Below are 17,807 nucleotides of genomic sequence, written 5' to 3'. Positions count from 1 at the left end.
TTTAAAAAATATTATTAAATACTATAAAAGTCTCTTTGAAACACGCAGAGAAAAAAAAATTATTTGGTATTATTGACATTGATTTTTACAACTAAATGAATTTTTTCCTCAGCCATTGCTTTAAAAAGTTTAATGTATTAAGTAGGGATGCACGATATTATCGGACTGATATCGGAATCGGCTGATAATGGCTTTAAATGTAAATATCGGCATCGGCCTGATATGAAAAATGATGCCGATATGTCTTGCCGATAAGAGGAAGGGGTTAACTCACATGTGCTCAGGGGGTGCTAGTGATTAGATCACGTCAGCAGTGGGACTCATTCTTGAAGCAAAGTTTTGTCTGAATGATGATTAGATTGTTTTGGATCGCTGCATTTAATCTGTGAAAGCAGTGCAGAATGACGCCTTCGGTGTGATAGAGTAAACAGTAATAGCAGGTGCAGCGGCAGCGTCCCCCGGGTCCTAACGCCCGTTCCGTAAGGAGTTTTAATCTGTAGGGGGCGCTGTTGACCTACTTCTAATTCAATTAAAACTAAAATAGCCTACACAAATAACATTTAGACTGTGTTTCTGATTAAATAAAGCAGTAACTGATGTCATAAAATAATGAGTATGTTTTGATTTAATGGTCAGAATCTATAGCTTAAATGGAAAAAAAAAATCACAAACATGACACTTGTAAATTAAATAATTTTATATATACTCATTAATGTGTAATATGTTTTATTTTTTAAACACATCATAAGCTCTAAAAAAATTTCTGAATTTTTACAACTCTTTTGTTTTAGACCACCTACAAATGTTAAATCTTCATTATTTTTCATTTAATTCTAATAAATAAGTTATTGTTAAAAACGAACCAAAATTTATATTTTGCTTATAATTTCTGCACAGGAGAGACTTGGTGTTGTTTCCAAACAAAAGGAAATATATCGGCATCGGTATCGGCAATGTGCTGAAAAATATTGGCATATCGGATATTGGCAAAATCCAATATCGGGCATGCCTGATATTAAGTAAAAAAAAACTGTATAATATTCATTTCAAAAGCATTTTTAAATACATATTTAGATCAATCTTTAAAATACAAATATTTTCTAGTCATTACAAGCAATACATTGCATTATAGTTTAAAATAGCAATATCAATTAGCTTTTTTTCATTAAATCATTTAAAAACATGCCACAGGAGATTCAGTGAACATTTTTGAGTGGCGATGCAAATGAATCACTGAATCAGTTATGAATTGACTCACTTGAATGAGTCATGAATCAAATCGCTGAATCAGTCGTGAAACAACTCGTTGAATCAAATAGTGAATGGAGTGAGTCGATTCACTGAATTAAGTGAACCTATTTGTTGAACTGATTCGCTGACTCGATTGAATCAATTCACTGAATCAGTAAGATCTATTTATTACATTTCATATTTTAATCTAGGTTTGTGTAAATATCAGCAGAGTACTGCACTTTTAGAGAAATTTAGTAGGTATTTTGTGCACAAAAAAATATGCATACTGGAGACACAGCCAACGTTTGAAGGTAAAATGACATTAAAAACGGATGAATTCTCCTGGATATGATGTTGGTGTGTAAATCATTTTATTTTATGTTTTTTAATACAGACATACAGCAGCGTGTTTATGGATTACAGCAGGGCATGTAATAAGCCCCTAAATAACAGATACAATCAACTTATATTCATATATAAAACAGAGAAATAAACAGCGAGTTTAAAATAAGAAAATAAGATTTAAACACAGTACTTCGCTTAAACTTAGCTTAAAAACACTCAAACCTGCAGCCGTTCACAGTAAAACAGTGGCACATGTGATCCGTCCTTCCCATGATGCACCGCCATCGGCCCAAACACGACTATCGTACATGAATATACAGATAATAATACAGTAAATCTGCCTCATCCTGAATTCCTGAGAGAAATGACATTCTCAGTCTCCTCGAAATTACACTTTCGCTAGTGAGAGATGAAGATTTGAGATGCAGATGTGTGTGTGATTGGCACTCGGCTTGCGACGGATCCCGAAACGTGGTGCTCAAAGCGACGACCTGGGCCCTACTCACTTCATTTGAGTGACAGCTGTCAATCAGACCATTACATCACAGAGCAAACCCCGGTCTGCAGGGACTGGCCCCGCCCATCTGTGCAACATGTCACACTGTCCGATCTGAAACACACAATAAAATCATTTTATTTGAAAATATTGACATATTTACAATGAAATTAACTTTTCACTTCAACCAAATATTTATAAAAGCATTTATAAATTAATATTTATATAATATAAATCTATATATAAATTGCAATATACTTGAAAACAGGAATTTTTATTAATAGTTTTTGTTGCATTAAACCATCTACAGTAAAAACACGAAATATTGCCACAAGGAGACTTCAGTGAACATTTTTGAGTGATGATGCAAACTAATAATTGAATCAGAGTTATGAATCGACTCACTGAATCAGTCATGAATCGACTCGCGGAGTCAAGTGAATCGAATAGTGGATCAATACAATGAATCAAGAGAACAGATTCACTGGCTCGATTGAATCTATTCACCAAATCCATTAGATCTGTTCACTAAATCAATTCATTCGATTCGTTGAATCAATTAAATCAATCACTGAATCAAATGTATGAAATGATTTGTAAATTGATTCACTAAAATGGACAGCTGAATGAATCAAACTGATCAACTCAAACACCGTTTTCACAACTGAAGTTTAAATTTTAAAACAATTTGAAATAAATTTGAATAAAACATCTCTTGAATTTAGAACATGAAATAATTGCAATTGCTACCGGTTCATTGAAATGTTGGAAGGACTCAATGACAAGTATATGTAATTAAAAATGGAAATGTATTGATAGTCTGATTTAATTTGGTTTGCACCTGTTCGTGGCGCAGGGCAGGTCGGACTCGGAGCGATACACATGTTGCCCCGTCTCACAGATGACCAGTGCGTGCATCGGCTCGCTGTTGCAGGCCTTGAGCGGGCCCCGCCCCCTGCTGACATCAGCTTGAGGCGACAGGGTCATGTGACTACACGAGGGGTTCCCATTGGTGTCCAGCTCGTGGGGAGGCGGGCCGGGAGACGAGACGTCCAGCACCTGGATGAGCGGGGCCGGGGCCGGAGGGTCAGCATGTGCCAGCTGCAGCCGCCGTATGTGATTGACCGCCACCGTCACGTTAATGACTCGCTGAAACACACGCACCAATCAGACATCCTGAAGAATTCATACTGTCATATAAGAGAATATGTGATCTGCCCTCTCTCACCTTCCATTTAGATTTGGCAAAGTTCTTCTGCATCTGCTCACAGACCGACTGAATGATATTGTCATTGTGCGCCGTGTCTCCAATGATCCTGCACAGACAGACCAGAAACACTTATTTATCAATCGGCATGTTTTTATGCATTAGTTTATGAAAAGTATGTTGATTCATCATACTGTGTTTTTTCATGAATCAGTGTTTATACACGAATCAACATGCTTATTTATAAAAGAACGTTTATGCATAAACCAGTGTTTATTTATGAATCTGAATGTATGTTTGTTTATTCATGCATACGTATGTTGATTCATCATGGCTTATGTTTATTCATGAATCACCATGCTTACTTTAAAATGAATGTTTATTCTAAAACTGTTTATGAATTGGCATGTATAATAAATAAACACTGATTAATTAAAAAACGTACGTTTAATGAATAATCATACTTATTAAAGAATAAACAAATGTATAAATAGTCAACATGCTTATTCATGAATCTGCATGTTTTATGCTTTATTCATTAAAAAGTATGTTTATGTTCATTAACCAGTGTTTATTCATGAATCTGAATATTTATTTATGTATCAGTATATTTATTTATGTATTGGCATGTTTGTTTGTTTATTCATGAATAAGTATGTTTTTCATGAATGAATGAATTCATAAACCAGCATGCTTATTTCAAAATTATTTTTTATTCCTAAAACAGTGTATTTATATAAATATGCATGTTTATGCATAAGTATGTTTATTTATCATATGTATGTTCTTTCATGCATCTGTGTTCATGAATGAACAGCCATTTAATAAATGCTCAATTAATATACTCAATTATGAATCTGCATGTTTTATGCATTAGTTTGCTTATTCATGCATATTTATGTTTATTCACAATATAGTTGTTTTTTTCACGAATCAGCATATTTTAAAATAAGCATGCTTTTTCGTGATGTGTTATGTTTGATTATTAATCATTATATTTCTGAGTTAATATGGTAATTAATTAGTATGTTTATTAATAAATCAGGTTGTTTATTTAACCATTATTTGAACATTAAGTTTAGTCAGTTTGTTTCCTACGATTCATTTTGTTTATTCATGAAAACATTTTTTTGTTCCTGTTTATTCAAGACATGAATGTAAAACAGTACTGAGATTCTCTGAGATGTGGCTTCGTGTTTCTCACCATGGATGACTGAGTGCTTGTTCGGTGGTGAAGCGTTTGCTAGGGGTTTTCTCCAGCATGTGTCTTATGAAGTCCTTCGCTACAGAAATCAAAAGAAAAGAGAGTTTAATCACAATTATTCACAGGGAAAAAAAGATCTATGCCTGAATAATCTCTATAGGAGTTGATGTTGTAATACAGCTGATGGCCTCCAGGTGGCAGTCATCTGAATCAGTCATGAATCAACTCGCTGAGTCAAGTGAGTCGATTCATTGAATCAAGAGAACAGGTCCGCTGACTCGGTTCAATCGATTCACCGAATCAATAGGACCTGTTCACTAAATCAATTCATTTGATTCGCTGAATCAATTAAATCAATCACTGAATCAAATGTATGAAATGATTCTTTGGTATCAGTTATGAATCGATTAATCAGAGTTATGAATTGATTCACTAAAATGGACAGCTGAATGAATTGAACTGATCTGAACTGAACTGACAAAAGTAAATAGAAAAAAAGATCTATGCCTGAATAATCTCTATAGGAGTTGATGTTGTAATACAGCTGATGACCTGCAGGTGGCAGTAAAGTCGCTTCATGTTTACGAGGCTCCAGCATCTGTAAAGTGTCTGTGGCGCACCTGACTCAGAGATGTCGTCCCAGTACGGCGAGTGGAAGGCGTATTCTGCCTTCATGATTTTGGAGAACAGGCGCGTTTCATTCTCCTCATAAAACGGCGGGTAGCCACTCAACCTAAACAAACACATAAGAGATTGAAGAAAACACAACTGAATGGCTCTCAGAAGAGTCTACATGAGCCCAGACTCACAAGATGTAGGTTATGACGCCGATAGACCAGCAGTCCACAGCCTTACTGTACGGTTTCTGACCCAGAACCTCCGGAGCTGAGGACAAACACCAGAATCATGAACATTATAAGCAACCTAACGGAAATTTCATTGATATATACGATTGCATGAAAACATTCGTACCAACATATCCTGGTGTTCCACAGGCTGTGGACATCACGCCGTGATCGGCCATCTTGGACAGACCGAAGTCACTGATCATGATCTTGGCATTCTCGTCTGGACTGTAGTACAGCAGGTTCTCAGGCTATAGACGGACAAAACCACGGATGTTAATGACGTTTCGTTAAACACTCAAACGTTAAGAGATCATCTTCTCTCTTACCTTCAGGTCTCTGTGGACGATGCTGTTCTGATGCAGGTAGGAAACGGCCTCCAGGACCTGTTTGATCACACAGCTGGCGTCTTTTTCCGTGTAAACACCTCGATCCAGAATACGGTCGAAGAGCTCTCCGCCTGACACCCTTTGCACAAAAACATGTTAAAATGATGCTTAAGACGATGTGGGATTGTGTTTGCGTGTATATTTCAGGCATGATCAAAGACGTACAGCTCCATGACCAGGTAATAGTGTGTTCTGGTTTCATAGAAATCTTCCAGTGCCACCACATTATCATGCTTTATCCTGAAACACAGAGACACAGAGAGACTTAGAAGAATCCAGAATGTGTGTTTGGTGCTGGTTTGTAGTGTTTTGTCAGTTGTTTTAGGGGTTGTTGTCTGTGGTGTACATTGTGAATCGAAGGTGTTTGCGCTAGTGGTCTGTAGAGTTTATGGTCTGTGGTGTTTATGGTCTGTAGAGTTTATGGTCTGTGGTGTTTATGGTCTGTAGAGTTTATGGTCTGTAGAGTTTATGGTCTGTGGTGTTTATGGTCTGTGGTGTTTATGGTCTGTAGAGTTTATGGTCTGTGGTGTTTATGGTCTGTGGTGTTTATGGTCTGTGGTGTTTATGGTCTGTGGTGTTTATGGTCTGTAGAGTTTATGGTCTGTGGTGTTTATGGTCTGTAGAGTTTATGGTCTGTGGTGTTTATGGTCTGTAGAGTTTATGGTCTGTAGAGTTTATGGTCTGTGGTGTTTGTGGTCTGTGGTGTTTATGGTCTGTAGAGTTTATGGTCTGTAGAGTTTATGGTCTGTGGTGTTTATGGTCTGTGGTGTTTATGGTCTGTGGTGTTTATGGTCTGTGGTGTTTATGGTCTGTAGAGTTTATGGTCTGTGGTGTTTATGGTCTGTGGTGTTTATGGTCTGTAGAGTTTATGGTCTGTAGAGTTTATGGTCTGTGGTGTTTATGGTCTGTGGTGTTTATGGTCTGTAGAGTTTATGGTCTGTGGTGTTTATGGTCTGTGGTGTTTATGGTCTGTAGAGTTTATGGTCTGTAGAGTTTATGGTCTGTGGTGTTTATGGTCTGTGGTGTTTATGGTCTGTGGTGTTTATGGTCTGTAGAGTTTATGGTCTGTGGTGTTTATGGTCTGTAGAGTTTATGGTCTGTGGTGTTTATTGTCTGTAGAGTTTATGGTCTGTAGAGTTTATGGTCTGTGGTGTTTATGGTCTGTAGAGTTTATGGTCTGTAGAGTTTATGGTCTGTGGTGTTTATGGTCTGTGGTGTTTATGGTCTGTGGTGTTTATGGTCTGTAGAGTTTATGGTCTGTAGAGTTTATGGTCTGTGGTGTTTATGGTCTGTGGTGTTTATGGCATGTAGGGCATGTTTAAGGGCTATCATTAGGGCCGAGTAAAAAATATTGATTTCTTGATTTTAATCGATTCTCATTTTTATGAGACAATATTGATTCTTAAATCCCAAGAATCGATTAGTCTAGCCTGTTTTCAGTTAATGAACGAAACATTGTAGCGTGCCTCCCATCCAATAAATCACAATAAGCTTTGTGCTTGTTACTTTTGATATGAAACAAATTCTCAGATTTCAAATTCTTACCATTTTATTACAGTATTCCAACAAGTACAGTGATCATCTCCTCCGCTTTATTACAAGTTACAGCACAAAATAAACATGAATGAGCATGCGAGGTATGTTAAAAGAAAGAGTTCAACTTTCCTAAATCAGTATGCTGTATCATGAATCGCTCAATCAGTGTTTCAACGGCGAAAAGATGTCAATATAACACCTTGCAAACAATATGTCACGTAACATCATATTTACCTCAGAAAAAAACATGTTCTGTGACCATAAACTCGTTAGTCAGCTAGAGAAGAGAGGACAATTTTGCTAAATATATGCACCATATAACATATTCATTATAATTTTTACTGTTCATCAATGTTTCATTTATGTTTGAATAAATTTGTCATGTTTTACGTCAGCCATCATTTAAATGTTTATATTTCAAAAAACGAATTGGAGTAGAAATATAATTATGTAATTGTAACTTTCTTATTATAAAAACGCCATTGAGTGTAATTTAAGTGCTTGTATACAAGTCAGTTCATTTTAACCTTCAATATTAGAGTAATGTAGTACCAACTGACTCTTATGTATATTTTACAGCATAAGCTGAGATTTGTTTTTCGTTGAGAAAATTTGACATGTACCCGATATATATCTAGACTAATCGTTATTGAATTGAATCTAAACGAAACGGAAATTGAACCGAAAGCTTGTGAGTCAGAATCGAATCGTGAAATTTGTGTCAAAACCCAGTTCTAGGTATCATGTTTATGTGTGAGCTTTGTGATAATGAGAGATAATGTTTATGTTTGTCGTCTGTGATGTTTATGGTCTGTAATGTTGGCGATATGGGTCTGAGTGATTATATTATTAGTCTGTGTTGTTTACGGCCTGTGTTGTCTGTTAAAATAACCTGTGATGCTTATTTTCGTGGACTTAGTGGACTGTGGTGTTTATGGTCTGTAATGATAATGGTTTGGGATAATTATATTTGTGATATGAGTGCTTATATTAGCGGTTTGTCTGTGATATTGGTCTGTGGTTTTTATGTTCCTGTTTTTGTCATGTTTATGGTCTGTAGTGTCTGTGAAAATGATCTGTGATTATATTTGTGATTTGAGTGTGTTTTGTGGCTCTGTGATGTTAATGGTCTGTAGTCTTGGTGATATTAGTCTGTGGGCTTTGTGTTAATGGTCTGTAGTTTCTATGATAATGATCTGTGATGATTATATTTGTGTTTATATTAGTGGGCTGTGATGTCTATGGTCTGTAATGTCGGTGATACTGGTCTGTGGTGTTTGTGTCTTGCTTTTTCTCGTACCTCTTCAGCACTTTGATCTCGTTCTCGAGGTTGGAATGGTGCAGCTGTTTCTTCTTGACACACTTCAGGGCGTAGAAGTTCCCCGTCTTTCTCTCTCGCACCAGGTAAACCTCAGAAAACGAGCCCCTGCAGAAACACAGTTAGAAGGAGATGAGCATTTTAACCACATAAACAACAATCTGTTCTGCAGTATGTGAAGCTCTAAATGCTGGACTCCCAGTGAGCTTTAAGTTCATTGCATGGAGATCAGCACTAATCCGTCTGCACAAGGCCGTGCTGTGTGTGTGCGGTCTGTTACAGTGAAGACTTGAACCCACCTGTCCCATGAATAACCGTCCTAGGAGGAGGATTACTGCACGTTATATAAGAAACCCTGTACTGTCTGTCATTACTGATTACCCCCAGAACAGCCTAGAATCCACCTAGTAGCACCTTCTCAAACCATCTATGTGTGAAAGCACACTCCAACAGCAAAGTTTATCACATTAGTTACCATTTAATTGATGATTGGGTGATTATGTGAGTCAGTCAGACCTTGCCAACCCTCCAAACGTACTGTAATCAACATGAATGTGTACAGAATCCAATTATGGCACTCATTCTAGAAGTTATGAAAAATTCCTCCATAATTTACAGGAAGCAGTCTATAAACTTAATGCAATTAGCAAAGATTCGTCAGATTTAGTTATCTTTTAGAGGCAAATATGTCCCTGTAGTGTAGCTTGGTAAAGCCATGTACATTCACCCCTCAGTAATCCTTTAATTGACTAGTGTCAGGATGTTCTCTGATGTCTGTGTCGCATTCACCTGCAGATGAAGATTAGCAGGTGCCAAAATGAGAAAGAGAATATGCGCTAGTTCTGACACGGTCAACAAACCACTATATCAACTTACAGAGAACTCAAACCATTTCATGACTCATAATGTCTAATAATTTCTCATAAAGCTGTATAATACCTCTTAATTCTTCTCTAGTATGCCTCGCAAAGCTTTGTAACACCTTACACTGCCTTCATAATACTCCAGATTATTAAGTAGCACCTCATAATACTTCTAATAACACTTCATACAACTTCATTAGAGCTTATGAGGCTTCATAGTGGTCCAGTATATGCTTCATAACCCTTCATAAAATATCATCTGAGCTTGTATTGTCTCATAAAGCTTCATAACACTTCACAACATCTGATTTAATGGTTCAGAACACCTTACAGTGCTGCATATTTCATAAAGCTTCATAACCATAATAATGTGTCGTCAGATCTTATAACGTTATAACATTTTAAAATAGTTTGTAAAGGTTCATAAAGCTTCATAAACCTTCACAGCACTGCCTCATAATTGTTCGTTACGCCTTTCAAATCTTCCTAACACTTAGAGATCCATAAAGCCTCATAACAACTCACACTTTAAAATGCTTCATATCCCTTCATAAAGATCCATTTTACTGCACATAATAGTTCAGTACAGCCTTACAAAGCGTCCTAACCTCTTATAGTGCCCCATAATGCTTCATCACGTTTATTAAAGAGTTGTAAGAGCTTACGGCGCCTCTTAAAGTTTCATAACACCTCATAATGCTTCATAAAGTGTCATAAGAGCTTAATGTATATTCATTTAAAATTCATAGCATTTTGGAACACTTTATAATGCTTCATAATACTTCATAACTCCTCATAATGGCTCATAAAACTGCACAATTCCTCATATAATGGTTCATTAATGCCTTAACACATGCAGCTCCATAAAGCTTCATAGCACCTCACAAACCTTCATAAAGTGTCATAAATCATAATCATAATGCTTCATAAAGTTTTACATTGTAACACTTCACAATGCCTCCCTTTCAGTTCCCTTGCCTTATTACAATTTATTAAGCTTCATAACACCTTATAAACTGTCGTAAGAGATAATAGTCCCTCTCACAGCTTCATAACAATTCAAAATGCCTTGTAATGCTTCATAACATTTCAGAAGACTTCGTAAGGCTTTATAACATCTCATAATGCTTCATAACGCTTCACAATGCTGAATAACGCCATATAATATTATGTATATTTGCTAAACGGTTCCTCCAGGTGTCTCTCAATAAGAAAAAGAGGATGAAGGGCTTCATTGATAAAAATGTCCCCTGGCCCTCAATCCGTTAATCTGTGTCTCAGGCTCAGATTAGCACTGCTGTGGAACACATGTGTCTCCTCTGAGAGATAAAGCTGCTGATCCTGTAATAGCGCTCGAGCTGGCAAAGACACCTTCAGGAGCGCTGCACTGATTTCTGACTCAGCACACAGGAGACCATTTCAGAAAGAAAACGCTCCATACTTACGACCCCAGAACTTCTTTGAAGTCGAAGACATCCTTGATGTTGCTGGTGATTTTCTTCCAGCTGCAGTCGATCTCCTTGCGACCCATCGCGGCTCAAGCTTCACAAACTGATTCCTGCAGCAAACACATTCACAATGAGTCTTATATAAATATCACATGTGTGTTTGTTCATGCTCGCAATCCTTCAGAAGTGTGACTTTACTCTTATATAAGCGTGTATGTCGCACTAATGAACGTGAGTTTTAATCTCTGACCTTTGACCTCTCTAAGTGAGTTATTGCATTAACTCTCCCACTGAGATCTGGAGCAAAACCACAGACCACCAGAACAACTCATCAAACATTTGAACTAAACATCAGATTTTTACTACACTGTAAAAAGTGCTAACCTGCACTTTATTTATTTAACACATTAAAATGTTGTATTTGGCTTGATTCAATGATGCTAATAAATATTTTTTTAGTGATTTTGTATTTTATTTTTCTGCTCACCATCATTTCAGTGTAACTAACAGTAACAAAGATTAATTTACATACAGTCAAACCAAAAATGAGTCAGACAACTTCAACATTTCTCAGGTCAGGTCAAAGTGTCAAATCTAAATGCTGGTTTATCAGTTTTACTGCTCGTCCACTGTATGAATAATTACTGGGTATAATATGTCACAGTTTACTTTAGATAAATGAACTATAGTGTCCTGCACCCACTAGTAAAAACTATATCTGGTGTCTGAATCATTTTTGCTTTGACTGTTTATATATATATATATATATATCTGTATATATTTGCTCATTGTCAGTTTATGTTACACTGAAAAGAAACGGCATAGAAAAAGTTTTCACTTAAATTTATTTAACAATTAATTACAAAGAAACGGCAGGCAATTAAATTAACATTAAATTTTGAAGTAGCAAAACTGAAACAGTATTTTCTTGTTTTATAACTCTTTTTTTTTTTACAGTTTTTTCAATTCAATTCAAGTTTATTTGTATAGCGCTTTTTACGATACAAATCATTGCAAAGCAGCTCTACGGGAAATTAAGTTTCCACAATATATTTATATACTGCAGAACCTTAATATATTTAACTTATAGCAAAATTAGGTAATTCTGTATGTTATCTGAGCGTTGGCATCCTCTGAGGGGTTGGCATCATCTTTTCTCAGGTGTTCGGTCATCTCAGATCATTTAAGGGTTGGATCCAACCCTACAGTGTAACTAATTAATTAACTAATGTTAACTAATGAGACATTAGTGTAAAGTGCTACCAATTTCACAATAACCATTATTACATTATACAACGTTAAACAGTTACAAATAGTACTAAAGTTTAATGCATGCACTTTTCATTTATCTGTGTCCCTGCAGCACAAAAGCAGTCATGAGTAGCACAGGTATATCTGTAGCAATAGACAACAATACATTGTATGGATCAAAATTATACATTTCTCTTTTATGACTAAAATCATTAGAATATTAAGATATTTAGTAAATTTCCTACCGTAAATATCAAAACTTAATTTTTGATTAGTAATATGCATTGCTAAGAACTTCATTTGAACAACTTTAAAGGAGATTTTCTCAATATTTAGATTTTTTTGCTCCCTCAGATTCCAGATTTTCAAATAGTTGTATCTCAGACAAATATCGTCCTATCATAACAAACCATACATCAATGGAAAGATTATTTATTCAGCTTCAGATGATGCATAAATCTCAATTTCATCAAATGTACCCTTATGACTGGTTTTGTGCTTCTGGGTTTAATTTACATTTATCTTTCGTTGTTTAATATCCTTCTTTTTAACATTTAAGGTTAAATTATTCATCAGGCAACATTTACAGTTAAAAAATTGAGTTTAGAAAAAAACTAAACTTGAAATGCTACAATAAATGAATAAACTCTGAGTGAAATGTCTGCAGATTATTGGCGGTAATTAATGAAAATGAAGATGCTGTGTCTTACCTGGAGCTGACAGCAGAGTGAGGAGCTCACGAGCATCTACCTGCTCTGGAACACGAGCACGAGCGGGGGGCGGGGCCGAGGCGATCACCTGAGAGCCAATCAGAACAGCCTTCCCTCGCAAACACTTTCAAATCGGACGTAATATCTGATGTTAAATTTGCTAACTTGTACTTTAATGATGAAAAACAAATTCTTATTAATTTTGTGAAGAACTTCACGTATTCACCAATGTGAATCTTAATAATCTTACAAAATAGTGTATTTAAAAAAAAAAAGTAATATTTGTGTTTTATGAGAGAGATGAGGCTAGAGTCACAACTGTTTGTTAGATAGTTCTTTTCCAAGCTTGAACATTTTTTAAGATTTAAATGCAATGAAAATTGCAATAAAAGATGCTAAAATGCTATATATATATATATATTGCATTTAGTTACTATTACTAAATAGTTAGTTACTTTAACATGGCATGTTTTTTATTTAAAATTATATATATAGAAAAGATTTGTTGAAAAATTTCAACACTCAAAAGCTTCTAAAGGCTCATAAACTGTTATAATAGAATCGAAAATAGTCTTGTATTGTATATGTTTGTGGTTTAGTGTGTGTGTGTGTGTGTGAATCAGTCATAATCTAATATAGTTGTGTGTTTGTTGAGTCTGTCACCCTGCAGTCATTCACATCCACTCACTGTCTGATAGTCTGCTGATATCTGTTGGATCTGATGATTGTGTATGCTGTAAAGAGTCAGATCTGCACACTCAGTGTTAGTGAAGCACATGAAGCTGCACGAGCCGTGTGTGTTTCGGCACATGGTCCATCCGTTACATCATCAGATCTTCTGTCTTACACTTTATCCCATCATGATACAGCTGCCATCATTACAGATCATCTGCAGTAATATTACATGAGGGAATGCATAATCACATAACACAAAAACCTGCTTATTGCTGGATAAATTATATACATATAAATGTTTATATATTTTTTTAATTATACCAGTTATTACAATGACCTAAAATGATGTATAATAATATTAATTTAAAAAAAAAAAAGAATTAATGTGAAATTAGTTGATTTATCTTCATTCAATAGCCTACTTCAGATATTCTGGTAAACAGTTAACTTATTTTATATTCAAATAATATAATATATTACATTTAATGTAAATGAAACAATTTTGCATTATTTTTTAGTGATGTGCATTGTTTTTCAAAGTCAAAAATGTTGATTATGGAGTCTTGAAGACTTTATAAAACCATGAATTCACCAAAAAACGTTTAGTAATAAATATTTATCTTACAGATAATGATCTCTGCATCTATATTTAACAACAATCTTCTATCAGTACTTTGCTTTTGAAAATATCTGAATTATTTAATGTACAAATAATAATGTAATATAACTACTAAAAATAATATATAATTTTTTAATTATTCTTATAATTGTACGTTTATTTGCATTATTTTCTGTCATGCACACTGTTTTTAAAGTCACTGATAAATATTTATCTTTAAGATAACAGTCTGTGTGTGTCTTTATCAATCAACAGCAGATGTTAGTTTAATTTCAGCTACTGTGAGTCGGTTTAATCTGGTTAAAATGACTTTACCAGAAAATTAAGAGCACTTATCTCATTTCTCATTCTGAGCTGTGATTGGCTACGCAGCAGGATGTGGGCGGGTTTAAGATGCCCTAAAATTCACAGGACAGGAAACAGAAGCGGTAATTTATTCCAAGAAGCCTGTGAAGGACCATTAACAAACGTCTGTAAGCATTGATATAATTTCAGCAGAATGAGGATGAAAGTTTAATCTAACCCAGATAACATTCATTCGACTCTATTATTCAATTATATGGTCCTGTTTTTCTTTATAAACTGCACTAAGCTCCATAAATGAATATTAATATCTCCCAGTGAGGTGTCCAGTGCATTCCTTCCCAGAACAATCCAAATAAAGCAGCGTGACATGAGCAACACCTGCTGAATCGTGAACCGTTCGGTTTTGAAGCTTCTCATTGTTTCTCTGAATTTAGTTAGTTCTCATTAATCTGTTGCCACGGCTTTGCACCTGTTTCAGGAAAAACAAGCACGTTCAGATGTATTAAATCAGAATATTTAATGCTGATCTATTCGTGTTGTGTTCAGGACAGGCGTGTGCAGCCACATTCACAAAGGTTACAGTGAATTTAACACTAATCCAGTTAAGTTCATCTTCGGTGCTCAGTGATGAGGGAATGAGTAAGTAACTCACTACTGCTACCAGGTGGAAACCCAGTCAGTTACACAACCCACTCAAAACAGAAACAGCCATTCATTCATGATTCAGTTTTGACAGAATGATTATTTTCAGCTAAACTAGTCCTATAAGATCAAATAACCACAATAAACCAACAGGGATTCATAAAACACTCATAACTACATATAAAAGCACCATCAGACCAAACACAAGCAACATTATTCCGACGATCCATCCACATGTAGACCTCCAGGACAACAGGGGGCGCCGTTGTGTCTGCAAACATCATGTCAACTGTATTATTTATGCGCATAAATTATGATGAATACATGTAAACATACCGCTCAGGGTTGGACTCCTCCCCTTGTTCTGACTCCTCCCCCTCAAATGAACTTCCTGTGGGTTTGTTTGGAGAATACCGATGGCGACGTGATTTGCGTTGCACTGGCGAATGCAAAGTTTGGTCACATGTAGTATGCGAATACATCTCAAGAGTACTGCTTGCCTTTTACCTTTGAAACACACTGCTGTCAACATCATCGTCTGCTCACAGGAGAATCTGCTGGAACTACTTCCTGTCTGAGAGATGCACACAGGAAACAGTCAGTCTTTCTGGTTGAATGAAGTTTTAGCTACTCTCAAACTGAAGAACGTGTGGTTTTACCTTCTGTCTGCTTGTAGCTTCTTTGCGTCCGCACTGGTTTTGCAGTTCTCCAGAAACGAAGCCTCTAGATGCTTCAGCTGCAGAGTTAAAACCCCATAAAGACTCATGAAAACATTGAGATGCCAAACATGAACACTGCAAACTGATCCAGAAATGCTTACCTCAGATTGAGTCGGGAGGAAGGTGATGCTGACCCTGCGACGTATCGGCTACATCATGAAACACAAGCTGTTATTGATGATTAAACATATTTCGAAATCATACAACACTAATGATAATGAAAGTTCATAGTGACCACATCTATCAAGTTCCAAAAAAGTTTGAACTGTCATATTATGTAAATGAGTGGCATAATGCTGCAAAAAGGGGGTTAAAATGACATGAAGGTGAGTAAATAATGACAGTTTTCATATTTTGGCTGACTAACCCTTTAATCCTTAATTACTAAGGTACTGAGATACAGATATGAGTCTAAAAGTTAATTCATGGTCAGTCACCTGTTGTGATGAATATCTGAACAGGTCTCGGTCATCTGTTTGAGGAAAAGTGTTAATTATATAAGAGTACCGATTTATTTAATTACTGGGATGTGATTCTCAGATGTCCTCCAGGCCACTAGGGGCAGCACTCACCTGTAGAGTCACTGTGCTATCGGCCCTTCCTCCTGTGCAGCAGCTTTCTAACGTCCAGCATCTCCTCGCTCTCTATAGCGTGACGTCTCTTAAGATTCTCCACATGTACTGACATAAGCTCTACTGCATTACTGACACGCGCTTCCTGATGCATGCAAAACATGACCAATGCATGGTTATTATTCAAAGGCTCAGTGCGATGTCTGTGGTGTGACATCTCTGGTTTGAGGTGTTTGATTTTGTAAGGTACCTGGTGTGCAGCTCCGAGCAGCTCTGCTATTTTGAGGACATTGTCCATGTTGCTTTCAAGCATCTGCAGGTTGTTCTCCATCTGCTGCACCATCTTTTTGCTGTCCACCTCATGTAGGCGCTCATACAACACCTGCAAGATGACACAAACCCTTCACAACACTCTTATAACCCTTTGACAATGTCCCCACAACACTCTCACAATCTCTTTGTGAAGTTCTAAGTGTTTTACAACTCCCTTACAAACATCCTCACAACAGTCTAACAATGCTCCCATGATTTACCCAATAACACCACCGATCACAACCTTCTCAAAACCCTTACACAACATATCCAAAATGACCTCACAACATCCCACAATGCTCTCACAGTGCAGTCAAAGCCTTCTCACGATGCCCTCACAACCCCCTGATAATGTACCCCTTTACTACCCTCTTTGCAATATGTCCAGAACCCTCTCATAACAAGCTTAAAACACAACGCTCCCATAACGCTCCAATAACCTTCTCACAGCATCCCCACAACCCTCTGACAAAGTTCTAAAAATGTACCCAAAATGCACTCACAATGTACCACAACCATTCCACAACCCTCTCACAACCATTCCACAGCACTCCCCCAGCCCTCATAATTGTCTCGGGCGTATCTGTGGTACCTGCAGCATCTCTCTGCTCTGTCTCAGCTCTCTCTGCAGGTTCTCCTCTGCTCCGCTCCGCCTGCAGCCGCTGGGTCAGCATGTACTTGTCACAGTGAAACCCCACTGCAATCTGGGTAAACGTGCTCTGCGTGCACATGTGTTTTACAGATGTTACCGACATCTGGAGATATTCAGCTCTACATCTAACATACATTCAAACAGACTCACTTCCACTTCCTCCGTCATCTCCATGCTGCTGTAAGAAACACTTCCTGTTAGCGTTAGCATTAGCATACGGTGTGTGTTTCATTGGGTCTTTACCTCTTTAATCCCAGTCGGTCCATGATGGATAAACTCTCCCAGGAAGCCGCAAACAGGTTCTTTGAGTTTGGATCCGTATAGTGCAAACAAAACCAGCTAAAGTTACTGTTTTAGCATTAAGCTAGTGTCCAAAAACTTTTATGATACTATGGTATCAATGGTTTGTTCGTAAGCATGTGTATTTTGTACCGTCATCGCTGTCGTCACGGTCTCCCAGTATTC

General features: G+C 36.7%; 1 protein-coding gene across 2 annotated transcripts; it reads right to left on the bottom strand.

The window, feature by feature from the left end:
• Nucleotides 1-1,582: 1,582 nt before the first annotated feature.
• Nucleotides 1,583-12,864, bottom strand: LOC306867183 (calcium/calmodulin-dependent protein kinase type 1D-like). Of its 2 annotated transcripts, XM_079412760.1 has the most exons (12): nucleotides 12,846-12,864; nucleotides 10,882-10,994; nucleotides 8,556-8,681; nucleotides 5,885-5,959; nucleotides 5,660-5,798; nucleotides 5,458-5,581; nucleotides 5,295-5,370; nucleotides 5,106-5,218; nucleotides 4,486-4,564; nucleotides 3,303-3,390; nucleotides 2,916-3,223; nucleotides 1,583-2,188 (listed from the first exon to the last, which is right to left on the bottom strand). In XM_079412760.1, exons 2-12 carry the CDS (start codon nucleotides 10,965-10,967, stop codon nucleotides 2,116-2,118), a joined length of 1,287 nt encoding a protein of 428 aa, XP_079268886.1. In that variant the 5' UTR covers nucleotides 10,968-10,994; nucleotides 12,846-12,864; the 3' UTR covers nucleotides 1,583-2,115. The 2 variants fall into 2 exon arrangements, with proteins under 2 accessions (XP_079268886.1, XP_079268887.1); XM_079412761.1 differs by lacking the exon at nucleotides 12,846-12,864 and having other exon boundaries at nucleotides 10,882-11,063.
• Nucleotides 12,865-17,807: the final 4,943 nt, after the last annotated feature.

This window comes from Barbus barbus, assembly GCF_936440315.1.
Source record: "Barbus barbus genome assembly, chromosome: 49".
NCBI lineage: Eukaryota > Metazoa > Chordata > Actinopteri > Cypriniformes > Cyprinidae > Barbus > Barbus barbus.
The sequence above is the reverse complement of the archived record's forward strand: the minus strand, read 5'-3'. Positions and strand labels throughout refer to the sequence as shown.